At 34.7% G+C, this 12958-nt stretch overlaps 1 protein-coding gene and 1 long non-coding RNA gene across 3 annotated transcripts; both read left to right on the top strand.

Annotated features, from left to right (window-relative positions):
- The first annotated feature begins 9096 nt into the window (after positions 1 to 9096).
- On the top strand, positions 9097 to 9612 carry LOC125816549 (uncharacterized). The gene is made up of 3 exons (XR_007442235.1): positions 9097 to 9258; positions 9385 to 9435; positions 9573 to 9612. It is a non-coding gene; the product is annotated as an uncharacterized LOC125816549 (long non-coding RNA).
- Positions 9613 to 11451: 1839 nt separating this feature from the next.
- Positions 11452 to 12593, top strand: LOC125816545 (uncharacterized). 2 transcript variants are annotated; one of them, XM_049496162.1, is made up of 3 exons: positions 11452 to 11687; positions 11947 to 11997; positions 12358 to 12593. In XM_049496162.1, the coding sequence occupies exons 1-3, from the start codon at positions 11543 to 11545 to the stop codon at positions 12384 to 12386; spliced, it is 225 nt and encodes a 74-aa protein (XP_049352119.1). In that variant the 5' UTR covers positions 11452 to 11542; the 3' UTR covers positions 12387 to 12593. The 2 variants fall into 2 exon arrangements, 1 of the variants encoding a protein (XP_049352119.1); XR_007442233.1 differs by lacking the exon at positions 11947 to 11997 and having other exon boundaries at positions 11567 to 11687; positions 12358 to 12425.
- Positions 12594 to 12958: the final 365 nt, after the last annotated feature.

The following is a 12958-nucleotide window of genomic DNA, read 5'->3' as shown; positions in this document are numbered from 1 at the left end:
AGCGGCTTACACTTCACACTCACATAGGTGATTTCTAACCGTGTCATCTCGTAGATACACTATTTGGTCAAATCTGCCAAATTTAGCAAATCATTAAAAACTTTAAGCTTTATTAACTCATTAACAAGCCTTAATGTTTTAACCTTATTCCTGAACATTGTCTTCATCATGAGAATGGATTGAGTTGATTGACAATGTCGAACCGTCAGTCACAACTTTGTTTTTCTCCTTGAATCTAGTTTTTGGGATCTCCAATCTGCTAGATAGAGTTACCGTCATGCTGACTTGTCCTAAGCCTTAAACCCATTCCCTTAGATGATCTTTCAACTGCCTCTCTTATTAGGCCTTTCGTTAGTGGATCTGACACATTATTACTTGACTTCACATAGTCAATTGTGATGATTCCACTAGACAGCAGTTGTCTTACGGTGTTATGTCTCCGTCGTATGTGACGAGACTTTCCGTTGTACAAAACGCTCCCTGCCCTACCTATTGCTGCTTGACTATCACAATGTATGCAAATAGGTCCCACAGGTTTGGGCCAGAATGGAATATCTTCTAAGAAATTCCGGAGCCATTCAGCTTCTTCACCGGCCTTGTCCAATGCAATGAATTCAGATTCCATTGTGGAGCGAGCAATACATGTCTGTTTGGATGATTTCCAAGAGACTGCTCCTCCACCAAGTGTAAATACATAACCACTTGTGGATTTCACTTCATTTGACCCGGTGATCCAATTTGCATCACTATATCCTTCAATCACTGCAGGATATTTATTATAATGCAAAGCATAGTGTTGTGTATGTTTTAGATATCCCAACACTCGTTTCATTGCCATCCAGTGAGTTTGATTAGGATTACTAGTGAACCGACTCAGCTTGCTAATAGCACATGCTATATCTGGTCGTGTACAGTTCATAATATACATCAAACTTCCCAACACTCTGGCATATTCCAATTGAGAATCACTTTCACCTTCATTCTTTTGAAATGTAAAGCTTAAATCAATTGGAGTTTTGACATTATTGAAATTCAAGTACTTGAACTTTTCCAATACTTTTTCAATATAATGAGATTGAGATAATGCTAGTCCCTGAGGAGTTTTGAGAATCTTGATCCCTAAGATCAAATCAGCAACACCTAAGTCCTTCATATCAAACTTACTGGACAACATCCGCTTAGTAGCATTTATATCGTCAATATTTTTACTCATTATTAACATGTCATCAACATACAAACAAACAATGACTTCATGATTTGGAATGTTTTTAATGTAAACACACTTATCACATTCATTAATCTTGAATCCATTTGCCAACATTGTTTGGTCAAATTTAGCATGCCATTGTTTGGGTGCTTGCTTGAGTCCATAAAGCGACTTCACAAGTCTGCACACTTTCTCTTCTTTACCAGGAACTATAAACCCTTCAGGTTGTTCCATGTAAATTTCTTCCTCCAACTCTCCATTTAGAAAGGCTGTCTTAACATCCATTTGATGTATTTTAAGATCATGCACTGCTGCTAGTGCTATTAACATCCTAATTGATGTTATCCTTGTTACTGGAGAGTATGTATCAAAGTAGTCCAGACCTTCTTTTTGTCTGTAACCTTTGACTACAAGTCTAGCCTTATATTTGTCAATAGTCCCATCGGCTTTCATTTTCCTTTTAAAGACCCACTTTGATCCTAAAGGTTTATTTCCCGGAGGAAGATCAGCCAATTCCCAAGTATGATTACTTAAAATTGATTCGATCTCACTATTGACCGCTTCTTTCCAATAGATTGACTCAAACGAAGACATTGCTGCTTTAAATGTTTGGGGCTCATTTTCAAGCAAGAATGCCACATAATCTGGTCCGAACGAAGTAGGCTTCCGTTGACGATCACTACGCCTAGGATCTTTGTTAGGTAGTGTATTTTCTACTGATTCTTCCCGTGGTCGTTTAGTTCTTTCACTTGTCGACTCACATTCACTTTTATACGGATAAATGTTTTCAAAGAACTCAGCGTTATCTGATTCAATTACCGTATTAACATGAATTTCAGGATTATCAGATTTGTGAACTAAAAACCGACAGGCTTTACTATTCACAGCATACCCAATAAATACACAGTCCACTGTTTTGGATCCAATTTTCACCCTTTTAGGTAAAGGGACTTCTACCTTGGCTAAACACCCCCACACTTTGAAATATTTCAAGTTGGGTTTCCTTCCTTTCCATAATTCATATGGAATTGATTGTGTTTTGCTATGGGGTATCCTATTCAGTATTTTGTTAGCCGTAAGGATGGCTTCCCCCCACAAGTTTCGCGGTGAACCAGAATTGATTATCAAGGCATTCATCATTTCTTTTAAGGTTCTATTCTTTCGTTCAGCCAATCCATTTGACTGTGGTGTATAGGGTGCAGTAGTTTGATGAATAATACCATGTTCCAAACATATTTCTGCAAAATGAGATTCATATTCTCCCCCCCTATCACTTCGAATCATTTTTATCTTTAGACTCAATTGATTCTCTACTTCATTCTTATATTGCTTAAATGCATCAATTGCTTCATCCTTACTATTAAGCAAATATACATAACAAAATCGAGTGCAATCGTCAATAAAAGTTATAAAATACTTTTTTCCCCCACGAGATGGTATTGACTTCATATCGCATATATCTGTGTGAATTAAGTCTAAAGGTTTAGAACTCATGTTAACAGACTTATAAGGATGTTTAACAAACTTACATTCCACACAGATTTCACATTTCGATTTGTCGCATTTGAAGTTTGGCAATACTTCTAAAGTAATCAACTTTTGCAAGGCTTTGTAATTTACATGTCCCAAACGGGCATGCCATAAATCATTTGACTCCAATAAGTAAACAGAAATAGAATTCTTATTAATACTGTCAACAACTATTACATTGAGTTTGAAAAGGCCCTCAGTGAGGTAGCCCTTTCCTAAGAACATCTCATTCTTACTTATTACAGCTTTGTCACTAACTAGAACACATTTAAACCCGTTCTTAACAAGTAGTGCAGCAGAAACTAAATTCTTCCTAATAGTAGGAACATACAGTACGTTGTTCAATGTCAACACCTTGCCAGATGTCATTTTCAACATTACTTTTCCAGATCCTGCAATCTTTGTTGTTGCCGTGTTGCCCATGAATAACTCTTCATGGAACTCAGCAAGAGTGTACGTTGCAAAGGCTTCTTTCTCAGAGCAAATGTGTCGAGTAGCACCAGAATCAAGAAACCACTCCTTGGGATTTCCAACTAGGTTGCACTCCGAAATCATTGCACAGAGGTTATCTACACCTTCCATCTTTTCCACGATGTTTGCTTGACTCTTGCCTTTGTCTTTGTCCTTTTTTGGAGCACCACAATCAGTTGACTTGTGGCCAGCCTTTCCACAATTGTAACAGTTGCCCTTGAATTTCTTCTTAGCATGTTCTGACTTCTGCCCTTTGGACTTCTTTCTCTTCTTGTCTTTGGTAGGAGCTTCTTCAACAATGTTAACTCCAATCATTGTCGAATTCCCACGTGACTTCTTTTCGGCGGTCTTGTTATCTTCCTCAATCTTGAGCCTAATCACAAGATCTTCAAGCCTCATTTCCTTGCGTTTGTGCTTTAGATAATTCTCAATCATTGCTGCAATGATTGAGAATTATCTAAAGCACAAACGCAAGGAAATGAGGCTTGAAGATCTTGTGATTAGGCTCAAGATTGAGGAAGATAACAAGACCGCCGAAAAGAAGTCACGTGGGAATTCGACAATGATTGGAGTTAACATTGTTGAAGAAGCTCCTACCAAAGACAAGAAGAGAAAGAAGTCCAAAGGGCAGAAGTCAGAACATGCTAAGAAGAAATTCAAGGGCAACTGTTACAATTGTGGAAAGGCTGGCCACAAGTCAACTGATTGTGGTGCTCCAAAAAAGGACAAAGACAAAGGCAAGAGTCAAGCAAACATCGTGGAAAAGATGGAAGGTGTAGATAACCTCTGTGCAATGATTTCGGAGTGCAACCTAGTTGGAAATCCCAAGGAGTGGTTTCTTGATTCTGGTGCTACTCGACACATTTGCTCTGAGAAAGAAGCCTTTGCAACGTACACTCTTGCTGAGTTCCATGAAGAGTTATTCATGGGCAACACGGCAACAACAAAGATTGCAGGATCTGGAAAAGTAATGTTGAAAATGACATCTGGCAAGGTGTTGACATTGAACAACGTACTGTATGTTCCTACTATTAGGAAGAATTTAGTTTCTGCTGCACTACTTGTTAAGAACGGGTTTAAATGTGTTCTAGTTAGTGACAAAGCTGTAATAAGTAAGAATGAGATGTTCTTAGGAAAGGGCTACCTCACTGAGGGCCTTTTCAAACTCAATGTAATAGTTGTTGACAGTATTAATAAGAATTCTATTTCTGTTTACTTATTGGAGTCAAATGATTTATGGCATGCCCGTTTGGGACATGTAAATTACAAAGCCTTGCAAAAGTTGATTACTTTAGAAGTATTGCCAAACTTCAAATGCGACAAATCGAAATGTGAAATCTGTGTGGAATGTAAGTTTGTTAAACATCCTTATAAGTCTGTTAACATGAGTTCTAAACCTTTAGACTTAATTCACACAGATATATGCGATATGAAGTCAATACCATCTCGTGGGGGAAAAAAGTATTTTATAACTTTTATTGACGATTGCACTCGATTTTGTTATGTATATTTGCTTAATAGTAAGGATGAAGCAATTGATGCATTTAAGCAATATAAGAATGAAGTAGAGAATCAATTGAGTCTAAAGATAAAAATGATTCGAAGTGATAGGGGGGGAGAATATGAATCTCATTTTGCAGAAATATGTTTGGAACATGGTATTATTCATCAAACTACTGCACCCTATACACCACAGTCAAATGGATTGGCTGAACGAAAGAATAGAACCTTAAAAGAAATGATGAATGCCTTGATAATCAATTCTGGTTCACCGCGAAACTTGTGGGGGGAAGCCATCCTTACGGCTAACAAAATACTGAATAGGATACCCCATAGCAAAACACAATCAATTCCATATGAATTATGGAAAGGAAGGAAACCCAACTTGAAATATTTCAAAGTGTGGGGGTGTTTAGCCAAGGTAGAAGTCCCTTTACCTAAAAGGGTGAAAATTGGATCCAAAACAGTGGACTGTGTATTTATTGGGTATGCTGTGAATAGTAAAGCCTGTCGGTTTTTAGTTCACAAATCTGATAATCCTGAAATTCATGTTAATACGGTAATTGAATCAGATAACGCTGAGTTCTTTGAAAACATTTATCCGTATAAAAGTGAATGTGAGTCGACAAGTGAAAGAACTAAACGACCACGGGAAGAATCAGTAGAAAATACACTACCTAACAAAGATCCTAGGCGTAGTGATCGTCAACGGAAGCCTACTTCGTTCGGACCAGATTATGTGGCATTCTTGCTTGAAAATGAGCCCCAAACATTTAAAGCAGCAATGTCTTCGTTTGAGTCAATCTATTGGAAAGAAGCGGTCAATAGTGAGATCGAATCAATTTTAAGTAATCATACTTGGGAATTGGCTGATCTTCCTCCGGGAAATAAACCTTTAGGATCAAAGTGGGTCTTTAAAAGGAAAATGAAAGCCGATGGGACTATTGACAAATATAAGGCTAGACTTGTAGTCAAAGGTTACAGACAAAAAGAAGGTCTGGACTACTTTGATACATACTCTCCAGTAACAAGGATAACATCAATTAGGATGTTAATAGCACTAGCAGCAGTGCATGATCTTAAAATACATCAAATGGATGTTAAGACAGCCTTTCTAAATGGAGAGTTGGAGGAAGAAATTTACATGGAACAACCTGAAGGGTTTATAGTTCCTGGTAAAGAAGAGAAAGTGTGCAGACTTGTGAAGTCGCTTTATGGACTCAAGCAAGCACCCAAACAATGGCATGCTAAATTTGACCAAACAATGTTGGCAAATGGATTCAAGATTAATGAATGTGATAAGTGTGTTTACATTAAAAACATTCCAAATCATGAAGTCATTGTTTGTTTGTATGTTGATGACATGTTAATAATGAGTAAAAATATTGACGATATAAATGCTACTAAGCGGATGTTGTCCAGTAAGTTTGATATGAAGGACTTAGGTGTTGCTGATTTGATCTTAGGGATCAAGATTCTCAAAACTCCTCAGGGACTAGCATTATCTCAATCTCATTATATTGAAAAAGTATTGGAAAAGTTCAAGTACTTGAATTTCAATAATGTCAAAACTCCAATTGATTTAAGCTTTACATTTCAAAAGAATGAAGGTGAAAGTGATTCTCAATTGGAATATGCCAGAGTGTTGGGAAGTTTGATGTATATTATGAACTGTACACGACCAGATATAGCATGTGCTATTAGCAAGCTGAGTCGGTTCACTAGTAATCCTAATCAAACTCACTGGATGGCAATGAAACGAGTGTTGGGATATCTAAAACATACACAACACTATGCTTTGCATTATAATAAATATCCTGCAGTGATTGAAGGATATAGTGATGCAAATTGGATCACCGGGTCAAATGAAGTGAAATCCACAAGTGGTTATGTATTTACACTTGGTGGAGGAGCAGTCTCTTGGAAATCATCCAAACAGACATGTATTGCTCGCTCCACAATGGAATCTGAATTCATTGCATTGGACAAGGCCGGTGAAGAAGCTGAATGGCTCCGGAATTTCTTAGAAGATATTCCATTCTGGCCCAAACCTGTGGGACCTATTTGCATACATTGTGATAGTCAAGCAGCAATAGGTAGGGCAGGGAGCGTTTTGTACAACGGAAAGTCTCGTCACATACGACGGAGACATAACACCGTAAGACAACTGCTGTCTAGTGGAATCATCACAATTGACTATGTGAAGTCAAGTAATAATGTGTCAGATCCACTAACGAAAGGCCTAATAAGAGAGGCAGTTGAAAGATCATCTAAGGGAATGGGTTTAAGGCTTAGGACAAGTCAGCATGACGGTAACTCTATCTAGCAGATTGGAGATCCCAAAAACTAGATTCAAGGAGAAAAACAAAGTTGTGACTGACGGTTCGACATTGTCAATCAACTCAATCCATTCTCATGATGAAGACAATGTTCAGGAATAAGGTTAAAACATTAAGGCTTGTTAATGAGTTAATAAAGCTTAAAGTTTTTAATGATTTGCTAAATTTGGCAGATTTGACCAAATAGTGTATCTACGAGATGACACGGTTAGAAATCACCTATGTGAGTGTGAAGTGTAAGCCGCTTCAAAGAGGATATTTTGTCAAAAGCCTATTCTCTATACACTCATGAAACCAGGAGGTGTTCATGGCTGAAACGAACACAACCGTAAGAACCATAAACAGTAAAGGATTAATTGTGTGACATATGGTTGTCTAGGTATACACCAAAGCTCGACGGTTCAAAGATATCGCATCTACCGATTGATCGAGTATATCCGACATATGTTCACTACGAAAAGTTCAACGGGAAACCAACTTATCCAGATGCAATTGATCCTTGCCTGTAAAGTACACATTCGTCCGTGCATTCCTTTGTATTATAACCATTCCCCATTAATGTGGGGGATTGTTGGGTATATAGAAAGATTAATGGGAAATGGAGGGAAAAATGAAAAGGGAGGGAACTTGAAAAGTTCCTTTGTCCCTTATGCCTTTGTAAAAGGCATTTGTCCCACATAGGTGGTGAAGAGAAAAATAGATGTGCTTAAATATAGTAGTACTTCTATTAGTTGTTAAAGGGTTGTAAAGAGGGACTCCCTCGCGCCGTCGTCGTCGTCGCTCGCTCGGCTCGGCTTTGGCTTTGGCTTTAGAAAATGTTTGTTCGTGGAGTTTCTTTTTTGAACGAAATTTATTTTAATTAATTATTTATTTAATTAATTAATTTAATATTTTCTGACCCAAACTCGACCCGGATCCGCGAGATCTGATTTAACCGACTTAACAACTTGAATTTTCTTTCCCGTTTTATTTAAATTTTCCCGCCGTTGGAGATGTCTATTCTGAACGAGTTGCAACGCTTCAGAACAGCCATGGCCTTTTGAAAGATTGCAACCTTTCATCAATGGCCGTTTCTTGTCTATAAATACCTGTGATTCCTTAGATTTTTGTATATACGAAAATTCTGATTCTTCTTCTTCTTTCTGTACAAAATAAAATCGTGTGCTTTACTGCTGTTGAGTGGTTCGCTGACACCAAGGTTTTGGGTATCAATACACTGGTGAGTAAGATCATTTTATCCTGGGAGGATATATTCCAATTCAAACCTCGGATACTAGAGGGGAATAATTTCCTTAAGGGGACACTGTGTATTCAGTGGACTTGATCTTTTTCCTTTCTGTTCTTTACAGATTTTGTTTTCTGAATTTAGTTTAATTAATTAAATTCTGGTTTGAACTAGTTACTGTTTCTTATAGTTTCTAGTACATATATCTATATATATATTTAGTCTACAGATTATTGCTAACAATCTTAAGGAAATTATTTTCTGATCTTGATATGATGAACTGATCTGCCAAATACTCAAACAAGAATGCCCTTAGTCAACTTGAAGAGAGAAATCTACTCAGTTTCTTTCTATTAATTCCCCCCTCCCTCCCGACTAGTTCCATGAGGGGCACATGCGACTTCAAAGGTCTAGTGTTCACTTGGGCTTATAATGAATGTAGATTCAGTTGGTTAAGCAATAGTAGTTCTCAATTCTATGCATGGGATAGGCACAAGAAACGAATTTATTAGCAAATCTAATTTACCCTGATATCTTAATATCCCCTAACTTCTCTTTCTGTTGCACTATTTTGGTTACATAAATTGCTTTTTACTTCAATGAAGTTTATATAAAGCAAGTTTCTCTCTTTTAATTAATTAGAGTGTTCAATTTGATGAAATTGTTTTTTTTAAAAAGAAAAAGCATCTTCTACGAAATGGGTAAATAAATACGTGATGACTTCATTGCTGATGAAAATCGTTTTTTCTACTTTGCCGCAATGCTATAAATATCCACCGACAGTCTTCTCTATCTTTAATTCATACCCACTTTAAAATTAAAAGTCTATCTATAGAGACAAAAAATAATGGAGAAGAAGAAAATGAATGCAGTGGCAGCCATGGCTATTGTGTTGATGATCCTTCTATCTTCCAACACCGTCCGCGTTGCTGCTCAAGGCGTCGATTGCTATGACTCTTGTAACACCGCCTGTGTTGGTCTCCCATGTATTATCCCTTTTATTGTTCGGATCAATTTATAACTATACCATCAATCGAATCGTTATTTCATATCTCAAAACTAGCATAATTTTATAGTTAGTATATTCTTTTTAACAGTTAATTATTTTTCAGCGAGAGAGTACCAACGTTGTGATGAAAAGTGTCGGATTAGGTGCGGACCAGGTAATTTGTTTTCTTTTTCTTTCTCCTTTTCCATTTCTCAGCAATTATTTTTGCAACATAATCGAACATCTCAATTTTAATTTTTTTAATCAAGCAGCTTAAATTCAAAATTTAACTATAGATTTTTCATTTTGCAGATCGCAAAATTGATACAAACCTGGGTTGAAAGTGCTGAAATGTATCGAGGCTAATATATATTGTAGCGGAATTCCACAATAATAATCGTATCTTTGATAATAATTTCCGGAAAATAAACGTAACCTATACGTGTATGTTTAATTACTATTATGATTTCTTTCTTTTTTTTCTGTAATAGATGCATTTTATAATGGTGAAACTATTTTCAGAATTATATTTGTCAATTTATAGACCAAAATATATAGACTTTTTTATAGACCAATTTTAGAATACCCTACTTGAAAATCGTGACCAACCTAATCTTTAGATCTTATCTTATTCATTCATTAATTATTATTGATAGAAACCTCTTTTCTATTTCCATCCACACACGTTGTAACTGCCTATTTAATTTAGCTTTAGCATTTGTATTTGAAAACTACTTAAATTTAGTCGATTTAAATGGCTTTTAATTTTTCTTAATCTTTTCACATGATAGTTATTTCTTTATAAATATCTCAATTTTACTTGCGCTACCTAATAAATTAAAGGCAATTCCACATCTAGAGCCTAGAGGGACTTGAATCTGAGACCTCGAAGAAAGAGTACTTATCACTTTATTTTTAAAAATAAAAAAAAAACTTCGTCCAATTTTATTCATTTGTACAGAAGCCAACATAAAATCAGCTTGCGTGAAGATGTTAAAAGGTCTAAGAACTTCGAATGAGAAAAGGCCAAAAATCAAAATACAGCTAATTCAAGTTTGATTATGAAAGATCCAATCATTGTCCATCTACTCTCTCCGTTTCACTTTATTATATTTCTCCAACTTTTCTTTTTAGTTTTTTTTTAAAAAAAAAAATTAATTCTAAATTTTTCTACAATATGTTTAGTTTGTATACATTCTATCTTTGCTTAGATCCATGAGTTTGAATTACATATTTGTAAGATGCTAGTGTTGGTGTACTATTAAGAGAAAATGAGATAAACAGATTAAGTTTGGTATTCCAAATTAGTCGTATTGAAAATTATCAGCATCACACATGCCACTTGCCCCGTGGGCAGGGACGTATTAACCGCTAGGCCACTAAAGTCATTGTTTGGGGCCCCATATATTTTGGGGCCTTCATTTTTAAAAAATAATTACTTATATATATATTATTATTTTTAAAATTATATGTACTATGAGTGTTATAATTTCTACTAAGAAAATTGCATATGAGATGAACATAAATCTGAATTTTGTAAGAAACAATTTGATAAAAATATGGATAGCGAAATCACAAAGTCCCTTGAAGAATCTTTTAGAGTTGATTGCTTTATATAAGTAAAGTAGATCAAACTATTTTTTCACTTCAAAATAGATTTGAACCAATTGAAGCATATGGAAATACTTTTGATTTCTTATTTAGTGGTAAAATATTGAGATCATTAGATGATGAGAATTTTAAAAAATATTGTCTTAACCTTGAACTGTCTTTAACACGTAATAGTTATTCTGATATTGATGGTTTAGATTTATTTTTTGAATTAAAAGTGTTAAAAGAAATAATACAAGTAGAAGATAATGATCTAATGAAAATACTCAATCAAATAAAAAGACTTGATTCTTTTCCAAATACACATATTGCTTATAGAATAATGTAACCGTTGCCTCAGCGGAAAGAAGTTTTTTCGAAATTAAAATTGATTAAATCTTCTTTAAGATCAACAATGTCTCAAAAAAGATTGAATATATTAGCTATATTATCATTTGAAAAGGAAATATTTAAACAAATTGATTATAAAACAGTAAATAATGACTTCGCATCTAAAATAGCTAGAAATAGATTTTAAATAAAAGTATATATGATGAAAAAATATATTAGTGCCCCTAATGTTATTGGGTTGGCCCTGCCAGTGGGGTACTAATATAAGTGATTACAACGAGCTAGCTATATAAATACATCTACCGACAGTTGTCTCTTCCAAAGATAGATAAGAAAAAATAATGGATAAGAAGAGAATGAATGCAGTGGCAGCTATGGGTATGGTGTTGATGATCCTTTTATCGGCCAACATGGACATAGTCGGTGTTGCTGCTCAAGGCGTCAATTGCTATGATAACTGCAACACCGGATGCGCCGGTCTCCCATGTATGTCTATTAATAGCAGAAATTTTGCATCTTAATTTGACTTCCGTATCACTTTCTGTTATATTCAATCAGAGTAACTTATATTTAATTTTACAATGAAGGAAGGAAGTTCAATGGTACGGTATGGTAGTATCTATTTTCTTGAACCTATATATATATATATAGCTGCTTTAACTTCCTTGTGAATTATTTAATGAAAACAAAAAGGGGAATCAGTACTGTTTATAACATAATTAAGAAGAATTTGTTAATTTTTCAGCCAAGGAGTATCTGAAATGTGATAAGAAGTGCCACAAAAGGTGTGGAGATGGTACGTACTATACGTAATTCTCTTTTATTAATCATGATATGACCGAAATATTAAAAACATTATATATAGATATGTATAATATATTTAATAAATGTACAAAATCTATATATTTATTGGCTCTTTTGTAAACCAGATGAACCAAAAGCCATTATAAGAAAAATGTGAATTACATGGGGATTTTTCTGGGGATTACTATGAAAATCCGTAGAAAACTTATTTTTTTTGCAAATTTTTAAATTAATCCCCAGAAAAATTCTCATATAATTTACACTTTTTTTTTGTAGTCATTGGATTATAACCATCCCAATTTTTAATCGTGCTGCTTAAATTTGAAGTTTAACTTTATTCTTCATTTTGTAGATGACAAAATTGATGGGAACGTTGGTTGAAAGTGCTGAAATTTACTAGCAAGCTATGGAAGCTATTATTGTAGGGAGTTCCACAATTATAGTTGTCTCTTCGATAATATTTATTTGGAAAAATAAACGTTACTTATACGTGTATGTTTTTAATACTATGACTTTTTGCTGTAAGATGCATCGTATGTTGATGAAACTATGTACTACTATTTGAAATTATAATTGCCAGTTCAATAAGCAAAGCTAGTCGAGTCAGAGTCAAATTTGCCAACGCTATAAATAACTCAAATCGTTCCTTCTCGTGTTATTTTCATTACTTTCTCTCTTTACCATCTTTTGTTATTCACTATATTATTTTGGGATATCTGGCAGCAGCAATATTTGTTCAGTTTATAAAATTAATGAATAATTTATTATTTTGTGTCTTACCTTTTATTATTGAATACTATTCATTTTTTAATTTTTTAGATGACTTATATTTAGTAAAGGTGATTTGATAAAATTATACTTATCATTTATTGTTTCTTAATTCATCTATCAAATCAATAGTGAACAACTATTGTTGGATAGAAGAAGTACCAATAAACTAGACAGAAAATTAT

The sequence above is a fragment of the Solanum verrucosum genome, unplaced genomic scaffold, assembly GCF_900185275.1.
Source record: "Solanum verrucosum unplaced genomic scaffold, falcon-dt-bn FXZP01000261.1, whole genome shotgun sequence".
NCBI lineage: Eukaryota > Viridiplantae > Streptophyta > Magnoliopsida > Solanales > Solanaceae > Solanum > Solanum verrucosum.
The sequence above is the reverse complement of the archived record's forward strand: the minus strand, read 5'-3'. Positions and strand labels throughout refer to the sequence as shown.

What these genes read in the sequence shown, in the direction of transcription:
- LOC125816545 (XM_049496162.1), top strand. Translation starts at nt 11,543, where the DNA reads ATGGATAAGAAGAGAATGAATGCAGTGGCAGCTATGGGTATGGTGTTG. An exon ending in CGGATGCGCCGGTCTCCCAT is followed by an intron (nt 11,688 to 11,946) that starts GTATGTCTATTA and finishes TTAATTTTTCAG; the next exon opens with CCAAGGAGTATCTGAAATGT. An exon ending in CCACAAAAGGTGTGGAGATG is followed by an intron (nt 11,998 to 12,357) that starts GTACGTACTATA and finishes TTCATTTTGTAG; the next exon opens with ATGACAAAATTGATGGGAAC.